General features: G+C 39.7%; 1 protein-coding gene across 1 annotated transcript in view; it reads left to right on the top strand.

Moving 5' to 3' along the window:
- The window catches only part of LOC115131840 (solute carrier family 12 member 5-like), a 107429-nt gene extending 95306 nt beyond the window's left edge, over positions 1-12123 (top strand). Inside the window, exons 17-26 of the mRNA XM_029663867.2 lie at positions 3230-3398; positions 3515-3710; positions 3810-3979; positions 4200-4331; positions 4453-4560; positions 5592-5714; positions 7685-7866; positions 8142-8156; positions 8266-8399; positions 8604-12123. Coding sequence (XP_029519727.1) covers positions 3230-3398; positions 3515-3710; positions 3810-3979; positions 4200-4331; positions 4453-4560; positions 5592-5714; positions 7685-7866; positions 8142-8156; positions 8266-8399; positions 8604-8695 — 1321 coding nt within the window. The 3' untranslated portion in view covers positions 8696-12123. The remainder of the gene's footprint in view (positions 1-3229; positions 3399-3514; positions 3711-3809; positions 3980-4199; positions 4332-4452; positions 4561-5591; positions 5715-7684; positions 7867-8141; positions 8157-8265; positions 8400-8603) is intronic.
- Positions 12124-13067: the final 944 nt, after the last annotated feature.

A 13067-nucleotide genomic window follows, 5' to 3' on the forward strand; every position in this document is an offset into this window, starting at 1 on the left:
ATGACAACAATGACAGCTAAAAAAAAAGACATTTCACCCAGTGTGAAATGGAAGTTCTTGTCGGGGAGGTTGAAGCAATAATAAATATATTGTTTGGTGGACACAGTGTGGGCATTACAAATGACAAAAAGGCGTTAGATTGGCACGCTGTGAATGCTGCTGGCTCAGAAGGTCGGACCATCTCAGAAATAAAAAAGACGTGGTCCTGACATAAAAGTGGAGGCCAAAAAGAGGCACCGTCGGCGCTATTAACGAGGTTGCCAAGGAGTTGAAGTGGGACAGGCAAAGCTTGGTTTCTGTGGGTGCTTCTCTGTAAAGCTGGGCCCACTACAGCACAGAGATCCAAGAGAACAGCTCTTGGTAATCGGAAACGGCTCATAAGCCACTCATCATCATTGGTCTCTCTCCGAATTCTTCCATTCGCCAAATCTTCCAACAGTGCCAAAGCAGCCATTGTGCATCATTACACATTGTAATTGCATAACTTTTTATAGCCACCCATTTGATTGTCAAAGCTACCCAATTGCGTAACATCTTCAGGTGTGGTAATTACCCTGATTGTAACTGACAATGACAGGGCCATTATCACATTGACAGTTCTGCGCAACGAACATGTAATAACGATATGCAGTTTGAAATCGGAAGTTTACATACACCAAATACATTTAAACTCAGTTTTTCACAATTCCTGACATTTAATCCTAGTAAATATTCTTAGGTCAGTCAGGATCACCACTTTATTTTAAGAATGTGAAATGTCAGAATAATAGTAGAGAGAATTATTCATTTCTACTTTTATTTCTTTCATCACATTCCCAGTGAGTCAGAAGTTTACATACACTCAATTAGTATTTTGTAGCATTGCCTTTAAATTGTTTCACTTGAGTCAAACAATAAGCTTCCCACACTAAGTTGGGTGAATTTTGGCCCATTCCTCCTGACAGAGATGGTGTAACTGAGTCAGGTTTGTAGGCCTCCTTGCTCGCACATGCTTTTTCAGTTCTGCCCACAAATGTTCTATAGGATTGAGGACTTTGTGATGGCCACTCCAATACCTTGACTTTGTTGTCCTTAAGCCATTTGCCACAACTTTGGAAGTATGCTTGGGGTCATTGTCCATTTGGAAGACCCATTTGTGATGTCTTGAGATGTTGCTTCAATATATCCACATAGTTTTCCTCCCTCATGATGCCATCTATTTTGTGAAGTGCCCCAGTCCCTCCTGCAGAAAAGCATCCCCACAACCGTGTTCTTCACGGTTGGAATGGTTTTCTTTGGCTTGCTAGCCTCCCCCTTTCCCTCCAAACATAACAATGGTCATTATGGCCAAACAGTTCTATTTTTGTTTCATCATACCAGAGGACTTTTCTCCAAAAAGTATGATCTTTGTCCACACGTGCAGATGCAAACTGTAGTCTAGATTTTTTAAGGCGGTTTTGGAGCAGTGGCTTCTTCCTTGCTGAGCGGCCTTTCAGGTTATGTTGATATAGAACTCGCTTTACTGTGGATATAGATACTTTTGTACCTGTTTCCTCCAGCATCTTCCCAAGGTCCTTTGCTGTTGTTCTGGGATTGATTTGCACTTTTCGCACCAAATTACATTCATCTCTAGGAGACAGAACGCGTCTCATCCCTGAGCGGTATGACGACTGCGTGGTCCCACGGTGTTTATAGTTGCGTACTATTGTTTGTACAGATGAACGTGGTACCTTCAGGCATTTGGAAATTGCTCCCAATGATGAACCAGACTTGTGGAGGTCTACAATTTGTTTTCTGAGGTCTTGGCTGATTTATTTTGATTTCCCCATGATGTCAAGCAAATCATGTCAATTAGCCTATCAGAAGCTTCTTAAGCCATGACATCATTTTCTGGAATCTTCCAAGCTGTTTAAAGGCACAGTCAACTTAGTGTATGTAAACTTCTCACCCACTGGAATTGTGATACTGTGAGTTATAAGTGAAATAATTTGTCTGTAGATAACTGTTGGAAAAATTACATGTGTCATGCACAAAGTAGATGTCCTAACCGACTTGCCAAAACTATAGTTTGTTAACAAGAAATTTGTGGAGTGGTTGAAAAACTAGTTTTAATGAGTCCAACATAAGTGTAAGTAAACTTCTGACTTCAACTGTATGAAACAGTGAACAGTAAGACAAATTACGTTTAAACTGTTTCGTTTCGATACCTCAATCGGGCAGTTACAAGTGCACATCATTATTTATGAGAATACATTTCATAACATGCAAGTGATGTTTAATAATTACAGATCCAATTAAATATGATTCCCGATTAAACTGTACAACGTATTTGAGGGGTTCTTTTGCAAAAACAGATATCTCCATTTGTATTTATTATCCTAAATCATTTTTTATTTTTTTTATTTTGTGTGCACTCCAGGGAACTCTTCATATATAATATGTGAGAGGTAATATTTCCATTTATTTTACACAATGGTGTCAATTTCAAAGCGTTTCTCAAGTTTCATCCTTCTGCCACCGGAGTCGCAGTTTCTCATTTCTCCAGGTTATGTGTGTATGTATGGGTCAAAGTGTCCGTGGAGGAACTGTCTAATGAGAGACAGTTTCATCATAGCGCTTGATGGTTTTTGCGACTGTACTTGAAGAAACTTTAAAAGTTGACCATGTTTTATTTATTTATGTATTGCTTAATTGAGCTGTTCTTGCCATAATATGGACTTGGTCTTTTGCCAAATAGGGCTATATTCTGTATACCAACCCCACCTTGTCACAACACAACTGATTGGCTCTAACTCATTAAGAAGGAAAGAAATGCCACATATTAACTTTTAGCAAAGAACCCCACCTCATGAAGCTGGTAGAGAGAATGTCAAGAATGTGGAAAGCTGTCATCAAGGCTAAGGGTGGCTACTTTGAAGAATCTCAAATATAAAATATATTTTGATTCGTTCAACACTTTTTTGCTTACTACATGATTCCATATGTGTTATATCATAGTTTTGATGTCTTCACTATTATTCTAAATGGTATAAAATAGTACAAATAAACAAAAACCCTTGAATGAGTAGGTGTCCAAACTTTCGATTGGTACTGTATTTGTTTGTAGGTAACACATGCATATTCAAGTATGTTCAAAAACAGACATTACATCAACAGTCCATGTCTATCCCATGTTTTCTGTCGGTTTCCAGCTTTAGTTACTTTCTCTGTAAGTCTGAATGTGACTGAATTTCATATTCCTCCTGGTTAGGCCTCAGATCATGGTCCTGGTGAGCGTGGATGCAGAACATAATGTAGAGCAGCCCCGTCTGCTGTCCCTGACCAATCAGCTGAAAGCAGGAAAAGGCCTGACCATTGTGGGCACCTCGGTGGTAGGCACATACCTCAACAACCATGCAGAGGCCCAGCAGGCAGACCAGGTCAGTATTGTCTGAGACAAACACACAGACACACATACATACACTGATGAATGATTGATTAATAATTTATAACACCCTGGTCTCTGCCCCTGCCCCTCTCCCACTGTGTGCTCCAGTCTCTGAGGAAGCTGATGGAGACAGAGAAGGTGAAGGGCTTCTCCCAGGTGGTGATCTCCTCCAACCTGAGGGATGGGACCTCCCACCTGATCCAGGTCGGGGGGCTGGGAGGCTTGAAGCACAACACTGTGCTGGTCAGCTGGCCACGCACCTGGAAACAGGCTGAGGACAACCTGCGCTTCAGGAACTTCATCGGTGAGTTAGAGAAGTCATTTTTCCATAGGCTAACTATGCTTTGGATGGTTTTGTGTGTTATCATCATTATATGCAAACTCCTGTTCAATCTATTTGTAGAGGTGGTTAGGGAGACGACTGCAGCCAGCATGGCCCTGCTGGTCCCTAAGAACATTGCTGCCTACCCGTCCAATGGAGAGCGCTTCACTGAAGGCCACATTGATGTGTGGTGGATTGTCCATGATGGAGGCATGCTGATGCTGTTGCCCTTCCTTCTGCGCCAGCACAAGGTGGGAAACAACGGCCCTATTTGGACCCCATTTGGGCATTTGGAGAGATAGCACTTGCTACTGGGCACAGACGTCAATTCAATGTCTATTCCACGTTGTTTCAACTGAATTTCATTGCAATAACGTGGAAATAATGTTGATTCAACCAGTGTGTGCCCATTGGGATGCTTTTGGGTGTTGGTTATTGAGATATCAGTCATAGACTTCCATGTGTTGACAGGTGTGGAGGAAGTGTAAGATGCGCATCTTCACCGTGGCCCAGATGGACGACAACAGCATCCAAATGAAGAAAGACCTGATCACCTTCCTGTATCACCTGCGTATTGATGCCGAGGTCGAGGTGGTGGAAATGGTGAGAGACAAAAACTAAAAACTATTATATGCTCTATAAATTGATTTATTGGTGAGAGTAATAGCAGTTCAGTCGAATACTGTGCATTGATATATGTTTTAACACCCATGTCCCTTTTTAGCATGACAGTGACATCTCAGCCTATACATATGAGAAGACTTTAGTGATGGAGCAGCGCTCCCAAATCCTCAAACAGATGCACCTCACCAAAAACGAGATGGAGAGAGAGGTAAGCCCTGACACATCCCATGTAATATGTACAGTATAATTCATACGTAGGTAAATTAATTTGATTTTATATTATCAGTGTAGTTGTTAGCGATCACCAAACAAAGACCATAGTGTCCAAAAAAAAGCTCCTAAGCAGTTTCTCTAACACTTGTCATTACCAGCCATCATCACTCACTCAAATTGAAATGCCAGCAACAGGGCAAGGCAGCGTGTGAATGATTAGAATTACTGAGCTGGTTTTAAAATGTCATCTCTGTGTCTGCACTTGCCCAGTGTCATGTTCGTCGTATGGAGGAGACCAAGGCGCAGCGTGATGTGAATACATACTTTTAATGAAGACGAAGAACCCTTAATTAACAAACTATACAAAAACAACAAACGTGACACTAAATAATACTAGTGCAGACACAGGCAAATAGACATAGACATAGACAATAACCCACAAAATACCCAAAGAAGATGGCTGCCAATCAGAGACAACGATAAACACCTGCCTCTAATTGAGAACCCATCTAGGCAACCATAGACATATATAAACACCTAGATGATTAAAAAAAAACATAAACCTACAAAACCCCTAGACAGTACAAAAACACATACATCACCCATGTCACACCCTGACCTAACCAAACCAATAAAGAAAACAAAGAATACTAAGGTCAGGGCGTGACACCCAGTTTGATCTGTCTCATTAATCAAGAAAGCAGACTAAGCAACAATAACATATCAGGGAATCTAAGATACCCCGTGAGGATTTACAGAACAACCTGTGTGATCTTACAAAGAAGTCTTCATTCTATAATGTCATTCATTTCTAAACATCTACTGAAAAACACATGCTAGATATTTATATACATCAAATCTGCTTTGTGTTGAGCAAATTATAATATTTCAAGTGTTGACACATTTATTTTATGTGATTTTCTGAAGTGTTGTAACAGACACCCTCATATCTCGACTCAAACTCTCATGTTTGAACTCTTTTTATCTGTTAAAAATTCAAATCCCTTGTTGCTTTGACTGTCACAGATCCAGAGCATCACTGATTCATCCCGTGGTTCTATCCGTCGTAAGAACCCGTCTAACCTGCGGTCTCAGCAGAGCAGTGGGGAGCCGGCTGGAGTCAGCGTGGAAGAGAAACCGGAGGAGGAGGTACAGCAGTGTCATTTTACCTAACTCACTGACAGTGGAGGTCGGTGCCATTTAAGATTAGAGAATATTATACTTTTTTCATGAGCATGCCCTTGTTTCTATTGCAGCTAATTGGATGACTGTCATTCATATTCCATTCTCCCAGCTCAATGTAACAGTGATACTACTACTACATGATACTCAAATTTGCCCTATCATAAGGTTGCCACAACCAAACCTATGAATGAAAGTTTGCAACTTAGGTGCACACAGGTCAAGAGAAAAATTTGCCTGCATTTAGCTGATCTAGGGTGTAATCATTAGTCCAACAGTTGCAAACGAGAGTTTCTATTGGACAAATTCAGGCATGTTTATCCCCGTTTCGTTCTGTTTGCTTCCATTTAAGAAACGTTTTTTAACAGAATCGGTGAAATGAATACACGCGTAAATACGTTCACTTTCATATTAGCCACGTTGTGTTCCTTCTCGCATCTATGCACTCTCCTCCTCTCACCTTTTCCCTTTGCTTGTTGACTTCAATGCACAACACATCAGCTGTATGTGACCAGGTGAACAACCTTTCCAAGCCAAACCATATCCGCTGCACACAGCCGAGATCGTTGTCACCATATTAGCTAAAGTAACGTTATAGTCAACATAGCTAATAGAACTAATGCATTAGTAAACCCGCTACAATCATGCAGTAACGTTACAGTGTACAGTCAGTAAGCAGTTTAGCACTTACACCGGCGGGCCCCGGTGGTAATAAATTAGTCAAACCAAAAGCTTACCTTGATTTGGAAGAGTTCCAGTGTTGTGTTGGATAGTCATAGCCAGCTAGCTAACATAACATCCCTCTCTTTGAGCGGAGTGTTTGAGTAGACTAAACTAGCTAGTTTCATTTTGCTAGCTAGTTCAGCTGTCATTTTGGAATAAATGAATTCGTTCCTAACTGTTCAACTATTGTCTTTCTCTATCTTTGATGCACTGCACTGCTAGCTAGCTGTAGCTTATGCTTTCTGTTCTAGATTCATTCTCTGATCCTTTGATTGGGTGGATTGGGTCAGTTCATGCTGCAAGACCTCTGACAGGTTGGAGGACGTCCTACGGAAGTTGATATAATTACTGTTTAAGTCTATGGTAGGGGTTGAGAACCAATGTACCCAGAGGAGGACGGAAACTAGCTGTCCTCCAGCTACATCATGGTGCTACCCTACAGAGTGCTGTTGAGGCTAATGTAGACCTTCATTGCAAAACAGTGTGTTTTAATCAATAATATGGTGATGTGAATATATTTAGTATAGTTTTATCTAAAAATGAATTTAAAAGTTTTCCCATTTTTATTTTTATTAAATTCACTGAGAAGGATGGCCCTCCCCTTTCTCCTGTGAGGAGCCTCCACTGCTCTTTGATAACCCTTTGTAGTATAATAATATAACATAATAATATATGCCATTTAGCAGGCACTTTTATCCAAATCGACTTACATCCATGCGTGGATACATTTTACGTATGGGTGGTCCTGGGAATCAAACCTGCTATCCTGGGGTTGTAAGTGCCATGCTCAGCCAACTGAGGTGCAGAAGATTACTCTATCAGTCCTTCTTCATTCTGCTGTTTAAACTTTCTTCTTATTTCTCATCCACTGTATTTTTCTTTGTTCTACTGTCTATCCTCTTTCTCATCTCTAGGCCTACTGCATTACCTAATCCTCTGTCCTCTGTCAAAATGCCAATTCTCTCGCTTTGACATTGTCCTCTGGCATGTAGCATTTTAAGGGGATCTTTTCCTCTGCAGCATAAAGAAGGGATATGACAGAGCAGCGTCTTACATACTTGCTTTGCTAAAATGACCCAATTGTGCTTTCAACTCACTGCTGGTGTTTTTGATGTGTCACCCCAACCGACAGATGTCTCTTTCTTTCCTTCGCCCACTCACGTTGTCGTGCGGTGCCCTTCTCTTAGTCTGTGGCTGTCTCCCGCCCTAAACAGGTGCAGCTGATCCACAATAAGAACGCTACCCCCACCAGCCCCACGTCCCCCATCACGCCTGCAGGGGGAGTTGCCACCCCCGGGTCGGAGGTGCAGATGACCTGGACGGACAAGGCTGAGCACCAGGCCGCAGCAGCCCACCCAGAGCAGGGCGGGGTCAAAGACATCTTCAACATGAAGCCGTGAGTCTGCTTTCACTTTCACTTCCAATCACATTGTGTCCAAAGGCTTATGTGGGCATCAGCTACTTCTAAAGTAAAGGAGAAATAATAAGGAGAAAGTATTTATAGGTTGTTGCTGTTGGGGAGTGGCAGTGGTTTAAAAACTAGTTTCAGGAGTAATGGCCCAAAAGTTTGAAAGGCTTTTAGTGTCATCCGCACAGCACAACTTCTCAATGTATCTTCAGTATTGTAAAGAGTCATCTTTGCATTGTCATTCTCTTCTTACCATGCTGCAGGGAGTGGGAGAGCCTGTAAGTATTATATTGTCATGAGGTTTACATTTCTTTCATGCAAAAATAGCAGTAATGACACAACATCCACCCTGTACTGTATTCCCTCTTCACCTGTCTGTCCCATTAGGAACCAGTCCAACGTGAGGCGCATGCACACAGCTCTGAGGCTCAACGAGGTCATCATGAAGAAGTCCAAGGATGCCAAACTGGTTCTGCTGAACATGCCCGGACCACCCAAGAACCACATGGGAGAGGAAAATTGTATCCTATCACTTCTTTGGCATGATGCATCATATTATAGCCTACTGTATTATATGATATTATATTATAACATTATGTGGCTTATACTGTCATTTAAGTAAGTGAAACCGAAGGGCTATACTAGATAGCAAATAGCTAGCATGAATAGACTATGAACGCTAGTTGTGAAAACTTGCATATTCCTTAACTCTAATCATCTGTCAGATATGGAGTTCCTCGAGGTCCTCACCGAGGGTCTCAACCGGGTCCTCCTAGTACGTGGGGGTGGACGTGAGGTCATCACCATCTACTCCTGAGAAAACAACCTCAAATCAAAACATCAACCCCCCCACCACCCACTCACCTAGCATCTTAATGGTTTATGGCCCCTGCTTCCATTCCCCCTACACTTTTACTCCCATCACATCCCTCACATCCCACTAACCCCTCCCAGACACACACACACACACACACACACACACTCATAACATATCAGCTCACTTTGCACCACGTAGTTAGTACCCCCCTAAAGCCACTGGCTGAATTCTCTTTTACTATCAGTCACCCCTACCAGCTTTATGGCTGCTCCTCCCATCATCTAGAAAGCTGTGGCATCAACCTGTTTCTGCTATTTTATGGCTATCAGATCACTAGATGCCAAATGGCACATGAGTTTCTCCTTATACTGAGGAGTGGACATATCCCAAAGACAAATTATTCCCCAAACTAAAAGTATTTGTATTCTGTTTGGTAGCGCCAATGTCTTTGTTCTGTTTGTCCTTGTGTTTTATTTGACCTGTCTGTCAATATTGTTGCTTTTCTTCTTCTTTTTGTAGGAATGTGGGTTACTTGCAAGAGAGGGATTGATTTCTTCTCATTGCTGGTCTATTTTATTTCTTACTTGTATTTATTAATCTGTTCCTGTATTTAGAGGATACACTTCATATCCTTTTCTCTTTTTGTTGTTGTGCGTTAGTTGTTTTAATGTAATGTACGATATAATGTGTTGAGGGAAGGGGATGGGTTGAGAATTCATCAATAATCATCAGCATGTCTTCCTATGGATTTTCACCTTGGGGACAAGGTCAGTTGACGAATCCTGAGGAGCAGCACAGTCTATATCAATTTGAAGGAAGGAAGGATAACTGCATGCATAGGTACAGCACACAGTGACGTGTGGAGGAGGCAAACTGCTACTAGGATGCTGTTGTCAGGGTTGAGGTCAACTTCATACCAGTCAGTTCACAGACGGGAGTTGAAATGTAATCAATTAATTGAATGGATTACATTTCTCATTGAACTCACTGAATTCTGATGGTTGGTGTTGATTACTGTAAATAGTGTGGTTTGTCCTATCATTTAATACATACTATTACCAGCTGCACCTGATGCTCCTCCTGATCAGTGGCTAGTGCTGACAAGACTTTTAGGTGGCATAAACTATTGTTATTACAGTTATACAACTGTAAGGAGAAACCCTGAAATGTATTGATATAAAGTAGATATGGATGTCAAGAAACTACTGTGTTATAATCTAAAACAAAAGTCCATGTGTTTGAAACTATAATGTCAAACGGCAACCATTTTAATATATTACCATGTAGTCTACATTAGAACATGTAAATTGCTAATTTAGAGACACTCATAAATGTATCATGTTTGTGATACACTGATATATTTTAGTAAATACCTGTTTTACTTTGTCATCGTTTGGTTTACACTAATTTCTGTCTAGAAATGTGAATTCTACAATTCTTGCCAAATACAAATATACAAATTGTGCCATAGGACAATAAATAACTTTTTGATACAAACCTCTTTTTAGTACAAAGGCAAAACTGTGTAGTGAATGAACAAACTATGCTTTAGATGGAAATTACCAGTGAAATTACAACTGGTTTGAATGGATAGTTTTGAAGTCAGTGCAGATCTTCACAACCTTGGACTAGAATGGGAAGAAACCATTTATTGTCAGTGTGGCACAGCTATTTATTTGTGAAATATAATATGACTGTGAATCCCTATGTTCTGCATATTTACAAGGGTATGTCTAAAGAATCAACCCTGGAATAATACATGAATCATATTCATTATTTTTGTAAACAAATATTATACAGATATATGTACATACAGGTCGACCTCATATTTGCAAGTATTTAACATGTTAGTTTCTGTGCACTGGATGGCACTGTTGAACACGTGATAGAAACATAGGATATATGATATACATTTGTATGATATTGTTTTCAGAAGAAAATGATTTAATTCAATTTACTGAATAGTTTACCTAAAAACAATATATTTTGTGTGTGATGTACACTGTATTCTGTGAAGGATATTCTTTATCTAACATGTTAGGAAATATTATAGATGTTCTAAAAAAAATTTAAGCTGCTATTCTGATTCATGTGTAAATATTGAACCAAAAAGAAACATTTAAGAAGTCTATTAATCAGATTGGGGACTAGGAAGGGTATACAGGGTTTGAGTTACTTGGGTAGCAAGGCAGGGATGTTTGACACTAGTCAGTGGTTTTCAACACTGTCCTTGAGGTTCAACAGTCAGCTACAGTTTGCTCCAACAAATCACATAGTTCATGAAGTTATTGACCTGGACGTGACGCTGTTTTCTTTGTGAAAATATATGAAAGAAATTCATAGCTGACATTAGTCAATCAACATCTCCACTGAGCATTGTTTAGTTGGAGAAAATGTAGATTCAAGCCACAAAACAATATTTTGAACTTGTTATTGAAGGGCAGGTCTAAGGGCAGATGAAAATATATACGTACAATCCTTCATGGAGTTTATTTGAGATATTATTAAATATTCAGCTGTTACCCAAATATATTTTAAAGTATGCTGAAATCAGTGAGGGGACAGACCTATTTAGGTTTTTGACTGGTCCCATAGATACCAGTAAGACACTCCGTGTTTGTTGACAGCTCTAAGCTGAGGGAGAGGTGATGAGGTTTGGGGTTAGATAGTGGTAGATAGTTATCCTCAGTCAGCACACTTTTTACGTGGCACACAAATACTACAGAAAAACTAAATAATATAATCTTGGAAATATTTAACTATACAATCTATAATAGTATTGAAGTAAAATAAAAAATACTATAACGTATATACAGTAACTGGACATAAGAATATAATATGACTTTAAAAGTTGATGGTTGAAAACAATGTATTTTTTTATATTCCTGTTGGCATGGTGTTTGTAACAGTAGTTTCATATATCATTTTAGACAGGAGTCGGTTAGTTGTCATGGAGGACAAGACACGTAGCTCACAGTTGTGTCACTTTTCCTCTCACTCAACTGTTTTGTTTTTTGTTGATAAATTAATGCGTGAAGAAAATTGTCCAAAGTTTATCTTTTGAGTTCAAAATAGGTAGTTGATATGTCTCAGATATCCCAGACCTAGGGCAAGAGCTGGAACATTGTTTACATTGTGGGAGGCAACCTGTTTGCCTAGGGAAACTAGTAATTGAGTCAATATGTTCGGCCTCAGTCATCATTTAACTACAGAAAACATGAAAAGATATGGAGATTTGGAGCTGTGGAATATGATTTGAGTGTTAAAACTCTGGTATATATGCAATACAAACCTACTGTAAACATAAAACACAAGACATTTCTTGGACATACACTGCTGTTCAAAAGTTTGGGGTCACCAAGAATTGATCTAAATACAGTGTAGACATTGTTAATGTTGTAAATGACTATTGTAGCTGGAAACGGCAGATTTTTAATGGAGTATCTACATAGGCGTACAGAGGCCCATTATCAGCAACCATCATTCCAGACACTCTAATGTACTTGTCCTCTTGCTCAGTTGTGCACCGGAGCCTCCCACTCCTCTTTCTATTCTGGTTAGAGCCCGTTTGCTCTATTCTGTGAAGGTAGTAGTACACAGCGTTGTACGAGAACTTCTGTTTCTTGGCAATTTCTCACATGGAATAGCATTCATTTCTCAGAAGAAGAATAGACTGACAAGTTTCAGAAGAAAGTTACTTGTTTCTGGCCACTTTGATTCTGTAATCGAACCCACAAATGCTGATGCTCCAGATTCTAAACTAGTCTAAAGAAGATATTGTATTGCTTCTTTAGTCAGGACAACAGTTTTGCGCTGTGCTAACATAATTGCAAAAGGGTTTTAAAATTATAAACTTTGATTAGCTAACACTATGTGCCATTGGAACACAGGAGTGATGGTTGCTGATAATGGGCCTCTGTACGCCTATGTAGATATTCAATAAAAAAAATCTGCTGTTTCCAGCTACAATAGTAATTTGCAACATTAACCATGTCTACACTGTATTTCGGATAAATTTTATGTTATTAAAATGGACAAAAATGTTGTTTTTCTTTCAAAAACAATGACATTTCTAAGTGACCCCAAATGTTTGAACAGTAGTGTATATACAGTGGGGCAAAAAAGTATTTAGTCAGCCACCAATTGTGCAAGTTCTCCCACTTAAAAAGATGAGAGAGGCCTGTAATTGTCATCATAGGTACACTTCAACTATGACAGACAAAATGAGAAAAAAAATCCAGAAAATCACATTGTAGGATTTTTAATGAATTTATTTGCAAATTATGGTGGAAAATAAGTATTTGGTCAATAACAAAAGTTTATCTCAATACTTTGTTATATACCCTTTGTTGGCAATGACAGAGGTCAAACG

The sequence above is a fragment of the Oncorhynchus nerka genome, linkage group LG7 (assembly GCF_034236695.1).
Source record: "Oncorhynchus nerka isolate Pitt River linkage group LG7, Oner_Uvic_2.0, whole genome shotgun sequence".
Classification (NCBI taxonomy): domain Eukaryota; kingdom Metazoa; phylum Chordata; class Actinopteri; order Salmoniformes; family Salmonidae; genus Oncorhynchus; species Oncorhynchus nerka.